Raw genomic sequence first — 11,520 nt, 5'->3', positions numbered from 1 at the left:
TCTTTTTACCATGTATACAAGCATGGCCTCCGAGATCACCAAACGGTGATCTCGGAGGCCGTAATACAAGCAACTTTTTTTATATATTTATTTTTCAAATTTTATAGGCCTACACGACACATTTTTGTCTCGCTTGACATTGACACACACAATGTTCTTACACAGCTCCTTCTGCATCTGCTTTTGTGTCTGCTTAGGTTTTGTAACGTACCATAATGTGTACAGCTTCATATACAAAGGCGTAGCAATTTCATTATCAACTCCATTCTTATTTTATTTTTATTTTTTTTTTGTCAATTAGCGGTCGCCGTCGTCAGACAAGTCGTACTGCATGTTGCTCCTTTTGCCCGGAAGTTAACGAAGAACTCGTCCGCAGCGTTATGAGGACGATTGTTCGAGAGGATAACAATTCGGCTTTCTCGCTGTCTCGGCATCATTTCACTAGAACTGCTAGCTGAGAGGCGCACACGACCACAAAACATCAGTCATGATGTATGTGCATCCCTCGAATGTATTCAGGAAAACAAAAGGGACGCAGGAGGTTTAGGAGGTATGATCTAGTCCTGAAAGTGGTATACGTGAGTCCCTCTTAATCACTTGAGTAAGAGACAGAGAAGATCGGCATCGTGGCCATCGTGGCCACGGACGTTCCGCCACGCTACGCTCTGTGGCCATTTCAACGTGTTAGCAAACACATCGCAAGACATCGTCGCTGCCGTATTCAGCTGATTGTAGTACATATGTGAAAGAGCATATGTGTGATCCGTACTAAGCTCGCCATACGTATCTAACACGACGTCCCGTATATTTGCTTGTGTTATATACGTGATCGGGATTGGGGCAGGGGGTCGGTAGAACACTGCATGGGAACGGGCCGCGGGCCGGGGCTTTCTGTGTATACAGCTTCTTTCGGAAATGAAGGAAACCTGCCGCTGAATTTGGTCCAGTGATTTATTTATTTGACGCCGAATAAAAGAAAGCGTATTGTAGACAGAGGAGTAAAATGTCTTCCCAAAACTCTCTTGACGAAACCTTTGCTTCTACAGATACTACTGCAATTAATTCTCTGTTGAGAATATTATTACTGTAAGTTTCTTTTTTTTTTTTTTGTCTCATCTTGGCTTATTTTTATGTACTGGCGGTAAGCAGTACATTTTTAAGGCGTCTGCGCATGCAGACTTTGTCAGGCCTGGGGCGGGCCTAGTGGAAACGCGGGTCAGGTACGCGCCTGGTTCATGTGTGCATGGGCCAGGCCCAGTCCCGGGCCTGGAGTTATGGGCCCGGGCTGGGCTTGGGCCTTTAAACGGTGGGCATGGGCCGGGCCCGAACCGGAAAATCAGGTGCAGTGCTCTAGTCATGGGGTCGAGCGTGTGTTAATGCTGGAAGCACGTAGAGCATGAAAGCTTGCAGCGCGAACCCAGGACCCTTTTTGCAAGAAATTTCTATAAGCCAGCCAGATATATCAACTGGGAATTAAGTTCTATAAACAAATTAGACCATGCAATTTACCATGGGCAGTATCAAATAACTATATATGATCCTTGAAGAAAACTATGGCAATTAGACCATAATCGTTCAGCGGTTCAATTGTGCAAGTGCGTTACTGCAGGAAAGCCAAATTCAATTTCGAGCGACCCGGGAATTAATCTTGTGCCCTGAACGTCCGTTTCAACTTGGATACCGCGGCTGCGCTCATGTACCCATGCATGCATGTTCAACGGACAGTCCTTCACGCTCTTCAGCGTTTGAATTTTTATCCCGAGAATGAAAACGAGTGAATTAAAACGATGTAGGCCAAGGATTCTGTGGCTTAAAGGCTACTGTTGCAAGGTAGTTTTCAGAAAATACAAAAGGCAGGTGGCGCATAGTACCACTTAATTTCAGTGGTATGTACATTTACGTTCATGATCTACACTATTCACCAGATATGTGGCAGTTATCTATTTAATCACCACACCAACCACACCAAACCATAGATCCATAGAGTTAATCGACAAACACACACCGCTTTGCCAAGGGAAGGCCTAGGCCTAGCTGTAAAGGCAGGACGATTTCTGGATACGTTTTATTGGACTGATTCGTCGATGAGAGTTCTGTGACAAAAGGGGGACTGTGGAACCTGTGGAACGACGCGCGCTATGCCTTTAGGGTGCAAACGCCACCTTGAGCAAGATATGTGCTCATGCACAGAAAAACAGAAAATCGGCGGTTCAGAATGCACATGGCTGCCGAGACCTCTCATGCCTCTTCGAGCGGTGGAGCTTCTGACTTCGACGCCCCCAGTTTGGCGAGATCAACGACGACGACAGTTCTACCGACCACTCTGCAGTAGTACAAGGCGGCCGGAGAGGTAAATATATACGTTCGAGCTCGGTTGGCTAAAGACGCGCGGACAGACTTTACTCAAATCTGGGCTTGCTTTCATGGTGTTAATTCATTTCATTTGAAAACATAGAGCCGAGTCTAATAATTGTTCTGGGGTCGGAAAGCGCGATCTTTGAGGAGCGTCTCATTTGCATAAGTGTGTGCGCAGTCGAGATCTCTCGTAAAAAAAAAAAAAAAAAGAAAAAAAAAAGCGGCGGAGGGGGGGGGGGGTTATAAGTACGCCAAACATCCCGGAAGTTGCTACTTTGAATCTCTCACTGCCTGGGCGCTGGACATTACACTGACGCCATGTTTACTGACCTTTTACAGTAATTGGCACGGTATTCCGTACAGCACCTTCATAGACTTAAATAAGCTCTCTGCTCCCAGTGGGCTGCAACCTATGAGAGTAGGAGGAGGGGGAGGGAGGGGGGGGGGAAGGGGCTTTGTTTTAAGCTGCATCATATATGCAATCACAAATAATGGAACTTCCAGCAACAGGCACTTAGAGAGAAAACCAGAACCCCGCATAATCTTTGTTTAGCTGTTGAGAGACCAATTGTCGAGATGCAAAAACAGGATTTCTAGGAGGTCCCTTTTTGTGAGGTGATCTGCACTTGCTTAGTGACTGGAGAAGTGATTTTAATGGTTTACTGTGAATCTCACAGTCCTGTGGTGATAGACAACATTGAAAAAATGGAACTGCACAATAAATGAGATAATGAGGAAAATATTTTTCTGCCACCACCGTCACAATTACCCTACATCTCTCAAATAGTTCCATCAATGTTTTTCTGCCGCTTTGGAGGAGGAAAACAGGCCATATCAGTGTGAGTCCAGGACTAGTCTTTTATGCATTACCTCCACGTCTGATTGTTAAATAGCTTGTGCTTGGATTCTGTGAGCTGAAATTAAACTAATGCATCACCCTTGCCCTAACTCTACTATTTTAGTTCCATGCGGTTAACATATGAACCAGGATATATTATTTACATTATTAGATATATAGCATAGTAGGAAGGGCCGCTATGTGTGTGTGTGTGTGTGTGTGTGTGAAGGGGGGGGGGGCACATGCACTTCAGCATGTTGCATAGAGCTCTGCATTCGAAGCTTTACTTGAATGTATGTTAACGGTGTGCCCGATGTTTCATGAAGTCGGCTGATTTAATGTCTAACATCTATGCTCTTTGTTACCAGGTTACACAGAGCATTGATGAAGACGAGGATAGAGAGGTGCCCCTGGATTGATGACAGGTATGAAAAAAGCTTTTGGCAGAGAAAGAGAATGCTCATGGCACAAAGTTGTCAGTGTTTAATTACATATTTGTTTCAGTTGCCCCCACTACAAGGAACTTCATATTCGCACAGTACGAAGTTTCTCGATTTATAATCTGGTATCTAATTTTCAGCACAGTTCAAACTAAGCACAGTTAGCATAGTTTACACATGACATCTCACACTGCATTCTTTCCTTGATGGTCTTTATTTTGAGATGTTTCAAAATACCTTTTATTTCTCTGTTGAGAAACTTGGTGTCCTATTAGAGCTGCCACTAAAAAGTGATAAATGTGATAACCAATAACCCTGCCTTTCTTACACCAGGCCAAAGCAAGATATTGCTTGCCAGTAGGCACAGATGTGCATGACACTCTCCTGGAGCAGCCGGCAACAGCGCATGTAAAATTGTAACATTTTAGTTTGGCCTGTCCCAGAATTTGTTATGGAAACGTTACAGTAGCTCTAGTGCTTGTTTTTTTTTTTGTAACCTATTGTGCTGCAAGTAGAAAAAAAAAAGAAGATTGAGGTCTAAAGATCCAAACTAAAACTGCAACCAGGGTCCAAGATTTCAATTTTTTTTTTGTCAAGTTTCAAGTTTATTTCACTTCATATATGATAGCATTACATACATAATAAATAAATACAAAAGGAGTCCCATAGTGAAATGTACTGTACTGGGACCTCCTCAGCTAATTAAAACGAGTTATGAAAGGGAGCAGTGGTTACAGCAAATGTACAAAGTAAAAATATAGTATGTTATAACAATAATAATTTTTTCCCTTGCCTCTATAACAAATAAATGTTATAGAGGCAAGGAAGAAAAATTCATTCTGAAATTATAGAATACCCCACAAAGAAGTAGCCGTAGACAGAGCGACAAGTAGTATCATATCATAAAAAAAAATGAAAGGAAGAACAGCAGCATAGCCTAAAGTAATACAAGAAAATACAAGTATCCATTATTCAAATATTAATACAAACAAGTGAACATGTGCAAGAAAACAAGTTTTAAAAGTAACTTTTTACGAAGTGTGTAAAGTATTTCATTAGTTGGTGGCACTGAATGATTGAAGAATTGAAGAACAAAATGAGCGCCATTAAACAAATGTAGCAAGAGACTTGATTTGATGTCCGGAGGTATGTTATTCCATGCTTTGACTGATGTGAATCCAACTACGGTAATTAGTGCACACTCTTGGCAGGAGAAAATTACTTCATGATGAAAATCTAATGGTATTGGGGTCAGTAAGATCTTGACGATATATAAACTAGAGAAGATTGTTGTTACTAACAAAACAATATGTGAAAGTGCCTAAGTTATACGTGAGTAAGGCAGAGATGGGAAGAATGTTAAGTTGCGGAAAAAACTTGGGAATATTGGCACAGTATGGGCTGAATGTAAATATACGTAAAGCTTGGTTTTGTACGTGTTGTAGTGGTGTGATGTCACGTGTGAAGGATATGTGAAATCCCAAGTCGTAATGCAGTAATTAAGATGACTATGTATGAAAGCATAGTATTATGCTCATATTCATGGAGAAAGGACCAGGTTTGCAGGTTTGAAATCCATTTATCGCTCTGAACACTGATAGCCTCAGGCAAGAAACAGGAATTAGTGGCTGAGTTGCTGCTAACGCAAGGAAATGGCTTGACAAAAGCTGAAAAATGAGAGCACCTGTAGAAGGACAGGGTTTCCAATGTCACCAAGTTGCAGTTTCCAAAATACACAGTGTTATCAAGTGTGTTTACCATGCTTAGGGGACACCCTATCTGAGGTTGGTCATCAATAAATATAAGGTCACTCACTAAAGTCTGTTAATTTGCTTCTGTCAAGCTTTATTGATGACTTTAAAATCATAATTTTAATGCAAATGACACCTATAGTTGTATGGATTTACTGAAAAGTCAGTGGCTCTTCAGATACTTTTTATTTTTTTCTTTCCCACCTTTTAATACCTGACCCATATCACAAAACAGCACTTTAAGCCCTGGTCACATTGTTGCATAAACAGGGATGTGGCTTTGATATGCACCACGCTGAAGGTTTTTTAGTTTTCTTTCAGCTTGAGTGTCACTCGCGCTACCAAGAGTGAGATTCTGTGATCAGTAATGCCTGCGATAATTATGCAAAAAGCAGTTCAGTGACTTGGAGAGGTATGTCACTGTGATTTTGGAGGGAAGTGGATAAACAAAAATATGCTTCAAGGCTTTGTCAGGGCTTTGTCACCTTCTATGCATCAAGATTGGTAGGGCCTGAATTACTCTTTTCTCCTCTAATTTAGCAGCTGCGCAAGGTGGAAGCAAAGAATTGCTAAATATATACTTAAATATTGTTTAGCAGAATCAGATCTATGTACGTATCTAGCCTGACCATTAGGAGGAGCCATGTGTGGCTCTGGAAGAAGCAAAATCATGGTCAGTCAGTGCTACCACGTGCATCTTCACGTTTTTGCTGCAACAAGAGCACGCCATAATTACCCCTCGCTGCACACAATTACTCGTGTCTGCCATAGGATGCCACAATGTTAGGAGACTCAGGTTATCATAAAAGACATAAAAGATGAGTGCTTGACCTATGGCAATGTAGTTGCTTAAGATTTACACTTTTCCAATGTACATTTAGTTATTTAAATGTTTAGTTCTGGAGAATTGCTGATTTTAACTCTAATGCCGCCAAGACTACTAAAAAAGGTGCTCTTCCTGGCTGAATATCGTTCCAGATACTGAAATTACGAACACTTTTTGGCTTGCAGTTGGCAAGCGGCCATGTAGCAAACTTGGCCTTCCAGCGTTCACCATGTAGCATTTCTCCTTTTCGTTCCATTGACTCCCCTTAACATCCAAAGTGTTTACATATACGGCTTTAGGTGGGCGTTTCAATCAATTTCAGTTATAACAGTTGCTTTTAAGATTATAATTGCCATATGAGCGCTTAAGCCTTTCACATGCAAGTGAGAACTCCAGCAATTTCTGCCGGAGTAACTAAAAAACTTATTTTGAGCTGTCCCGGCAGCTTCAGCTCTCCAGTTCCAACCTGTTGGAAATTTTTTGCTGTGTCGATGCCGCTCACCACTGAGTTCACTCAATTGCTTGCATGTGAACCAGCCTTTATGTGAAGATTTAAAAAGTAATTGAACAAATTTTAGTTAAATAGGAAACTAGCAGGGATAGCTATTGTCTCTTTAAACGTTTATCGAGCCTCATAAACTGATTATAAAAATGAATTGCATGTAGTGGCCATCCTCTCTTTTTTTAAAGAATTGGTTCTGTTGTGTCCACTTTTCTGCTCCCCCTCCTTGGTTTAATGAAACTGCCATGCAACATTGATTAATATGCTACTGTCATATAATAGTTGTAAGTGGCGTGCAGTGCTGTTCATGAAGCTTACCATGATATGAATATTTTAAGCTTCAGTAATTTCAGAAAGGAAAGCTGGGCTAAGTTCTTATTGAGTGAGGCAAGATTTTCTCCTCTGGACTCACATTTTTTTTTATCAAAGCAGGAAGAAGTGCCAGTACCTTATCCTGTGCCAAGTGATGCAGACAGCTCAGGTTCTGATGAAGACTGAGGTCCTCAAGTGAGCATGTTTCTTTTTTTCTGAAATGCTGAAGATTTAAATGCCAGATAATTCCATCTTGACACCAAAAGCTTTGAATGAAGTGCAAATGTTAAGCATTTTGGGCAGATAACCTTTCTCTGGCTTGCATGTTCAGTACATGCTCACCTTTATGCTGACCCTAACAAATGTAAAAAAATGGAATTTATCATGCAAGGAACCATATCGCACTGTTTGTCAGTAAAATACACCTGTCATTGTATCAGTTAGACTCTGCTATTTGGCACTTATGTATAAGTGGACTGTAGGAAAATTTGATGTAAACTAACATTTTCCTCCAATTAATATTTGTGGAATATCTCATTTATTTTAAGATGCTGACTGCAGAGCTCAACAAAGTACTTTGCAAGTTGCTGATGAGAGGACACAAGTTGCAGCCCTTCTCATGTCCTATGTGATGCGCCATAAAGTCAGCGACCAGGGGGATGACAGACCCGCTGGACCTGCTGAATATCATCTAGTACCCAGGAAAAGCTAAAAAAATTGAAATATACTTGCTTTTCAAAGCTTTGGGTGTACACATTCCTGAAGCTGAGAACCACTTTTATTGTCTTCATTGTACCAGGTACTTGGGTAGTACAGCTCAGATTGAGATTCACTGCGAGAACTGTGAATGGGATATTGACATAGCCTTTTGCTCTTCCTTCCTTGTAATTCCTTTGAAAGAGCAGCTTCAACGAAGTCTTGGGCAGCAAAACTTGAAGTTGCTTCCGCAAAGAATCAGAGGAAGTGTGATGACGTAGTGGATGGCATAGAACATGCCAGGCTGTCGGCTGATTTTTCAACTCACAATATTTCACTATTGTGGAATACAGATAGAATTAAAGTGTTTTAAAAATTAACGTTTGACATCTGGCCAGTTCAGTGTGATATTCTTGAGCTGGACCTTGCAGTCTGAAAGCAGAACAGGCTTATGCCTGCTATTTGTTTTGGTTTTTCAAAGCCAAACATGACCACTCTTTTTACACTCTTTGCAAAGGAGCTACAGAAGCTTTCCTTAGGATTTTCATTAGTTAAACATGGAGAACAGGTCCAAATAAGGGTATTTGCAGCTGCATATTCAGTGGATGCCATTCGTTCAGCAGTCGGAAACTATAAACAATTTAATGGTTTTTATGGGTGTGGCTGGTGTTACTACCCCGGGGGCTCTTCGTACGAATATTGAGATCCTGCTCCAGTGTGCAGGACTGCTGTGAAGCATATTGAAGTGGCTAGAAAAGGCACATCTTAAGTGCCTGTTTATTAATAGAGTCAAGGGACCTTGCCTTGCCGTGACCTCGTTTTGATGTGGTGGATGGTTTCATCCCCGATTACCAACATTGTGCCTGCTTTGGTGTCATGTGACAGTTACTCACACTGTGGCTAGAAAGCGAGTATGACTGCCCTTGGTAGAAAAGAAACAAATTGACTCAGCTAAATAGCCTGGTGTTGACCATCTCACCTCCAATAGAGATCATCTGCACCCCAATGAGGTTTGAAGACTGAGCTAGGTAATTGGAAGGTGTCAGACCCCCTGCAGACCCCCTACTATGCTCTGTACAGAGGAGGGCTCCTGCTTCTTTGTCGAGCAAATAGGTACTTTGGGCATACCACTTCTTTCTTTTTATTATTATTTCTTTTATTTTCTATTATTATCATTTTTTTGCTGGAGGTGCTGCGATGTGCAGGTCTGAGTTACTCCTTTAGACTGAACCAGCTCTGCTAGATGCTTTAACAATAGTTACACGAGTTGTGTCGATACATTTCATAACTCCTCTGTGGTGCACTGTTATTCACTGAGGCTTGAGCTCCAGAAGCCTGCAGTATTGGTGCAATAGGCATTACCTTTAGTAAGTGTCGGTTTCCTCTTTCACTCCTTGTTTCCACTTGTGCAGCTTTATGCATTTTGGAAGTTTTCCAGTCATGGATGCTTACTGAGTTTTTTATTGCCTTTACTTTTACATTTGTCATTTTTGCTCATTCTTTTTCCAATTGTATACATACATATATATATGTACATTTTCCTTCTCCCTGCTAAGTGTTTTGCCATTGTTACAAGTAAGCTTGCTTTTTTTTCCTGTCATGTGGCTTCTATGAGGTATGTATTTATAATTGTGCTTCATTTACCCTTTCATACATCTTTCCTAATTTTGCCTGCTTGGCGAGTATTTGGGTACAGTTTAAACCTGATGTAGTGAAGGATGTGTTCTCTGTGCATCTTCTTTTTCCGATTATTTTTTGTCTCTATGTTTTTTTTTTTCACTTTCTGGCCTTTCATTTTTTTTTTCTTTTGCACCTCTTACAATTGTAGTCTAACGGGCCTGGAGGAAAGTGGTGGCACATGGAGCACTGAACGCAGGGCTCCACTTGGGAAGAAAGAGATAAATGAAATAAAAGTTGTTCCTCCTCCTAAATCTGCTACTAATATATCTTTGTCAGTTAATGAGAGTGGGCACGTTCCAGATATCTTGTCTTTGGTGAAGTGAATTCCTCGCTGCTTGCTTACTCAGGCACATTGACAAGATCTTGCCTTTATAAGAAAAAGTTGCTTGCCGAACTGCACTATAAGCACTTGCTTCCACTCTGATCAGCTTTTGAAATGGTAATGAAGGCTTGGAGCATCATGCTTTGAAAGGGTGATATAAAACGGGAGAGAGGGGGGCAAGTGATCTGAAAAGGCAAGCTGTTGGGTATACTTATGTTCATCTTGACATCTATTCATTAATAGCTTTCTGTTGCCATTGAAAGTCACAATCAAGGAGTCCAGCAAGGTCATATAACATTCACTGCTCTTGTGAATGCTTGAGGCAGCGAGGCTTGCCGATTCTGAAAGTCGACAGTTGGAACTTGCATGTTCTGTGCAGGGTCGGTGCCAAAGTTGGCTAGAGCTGTTGTGTCAGTGACAGAGTGGCAGGGTCAGTTGGCGGCAATATCAGTAAGAATATTGTAGATTATTTCGTCTTCATAACAATATTGTTCAGCGATTACCAAGCCAGCGGCTTCCTCCCATTTGTTGAGTGTTATGGCAGCAGTAATGGGGCAAAGGGGGCAGGTGGGCATCAGCTTCTTAGGCTTTGACTGTCTAGGCTTTTGGAAAATATGGTCAGCTACGAATGGGCAGGATGCTTTGAAGTTAGTGTCTTTTATTGTGCCTTATGTGAGCATGAATGTATTTAGCACTAATCCAGCGGTTCAGGGCATAGCCAAATTGTCTAATGCTTGTGTGTCTGCTTGTAGTGCTTTCACACTAAAAAGAAACAATGGGGACATAGTGGATTCAAACCCAGGAATTACTCATGGGAAGCAAGTATGAAGTGCTGTAGCTATAACTGCAGTGGATCCCCCCATGTGCAGACTGCAACACACTCTTGCACTGTGCACTGGATGTCCTCGTCTCCATCAACTGCCACCTGTGCACAAAAGCTTTCGCACGTCTTACTCGATTGTTAAATTTTTTTTTTTTTTGATGCTCAAACAACTGGGTTACAGGGAACTACATAGGATGGCTAAAACAAAGGCTCATAACGCAAGATGAAGCCGTGGTTGTCTCTGGCTTCGTGAATGGGCTAAGCTTATTGTTTTGACTCCATTGCTCTTCGGGTGTCACTTGGCTGATTCTAATGGATGGCTCGTATTCTCACTCATTTCATTTTGTAGAACAGGTGCTGTTATATTTTGATTCTATTATTTTCTTTGTGCAGTCACCATTCTTTGTTGGTTTAAAATGTGTAATAAATTTTTTGAATGTCTTGCAACCTTCGTGATTATTGTCCTACAATGATACATACATCACTGAGCAGCTCATAAGTTACAAAGGGACACATGAGTCATGATTTCCACTTTTTCTGTGCTTCCATATATCCGTAAAGTTTCAACACATTGTTTAAATATGATTTCAGCCATGCCTACTTGATGAAGCAGCGAGTCTAGAGCTCGAAACTTCATAGTTTTTTGCAGATTCATTAAAATAAAGATGCCAGATAAGAGATTTCCTTTTTTTTTGCACAGAAAGGAACAACTATAGATTGCAACAAACACTTGTTTGGAAAGTTAGAGGGCATAAAGAAAAGCTGTTTTCTTTTACCATGATGAAAATAACCACATTTTGCTCAGCCTGACTGGATTTTGAGCGTTAATTTTCTGTCTTTTGCAGAGTTAAAAAATAGCCCTGGGCTAAAGCGCTTACCTAAACACCCCCCCCCCTTTTTTTTTTTGTCCTTACTCACTTTTATCCTACACTTCTGCAATATGCCCCATTTTATTCTATATATATTAAATTTAAG

General features: G+C 41.1%; 1 protein-coding gene across 1 annotated transcript; it reads left to right on the top strand.

Moving 5' to 3' along the window:
* Nucleotides 1-1,858: 1,858 nt before the first annotated feature.
* LOC146172097 (uncharacterized) lies at nt 1,859-10,992 on the top strand. The gene is made up of 4 exons (XM_084585933.1): nt 1,859-2,350; nt 3,562-3,618; nt 7,142-7,219; nt 7,573-10,992. Exons 1-4 carry the CDS (start codon nt 2,139-2,141, stop codon nt 7,577-7,579), a joined length of 354 nt encoding a protein of 117 aa, XP_084442059.1. The 5' UTR covers nt 1,859-2,138; the 3' UTR covers nt 7,580-10,992.
* The last annotated feature ends 528 nt before the right edge of the window (nt 10,993-11,520 follow it).

The sequence above is a fragment of the Amblyomma maculatum genome, unplaced genomic scaffold, assembly GCF_055883805.1.
Source record: "Amblyomma maculatum isolate TAMU_Amacu unplaced genomic scaffold, ASM5588380v1 scaffold_13, whole genome shotgun sequence".
Lineage (NCBI taxonomy): Eukaryota > Metazoa > Arthropoda > Arachnida > Ixodida > Ixodidae > Amblyomma > Amblyomma maculatum.
This window is presented reverse-complemented; position numbering and strand designations above follow the sequence as displayed.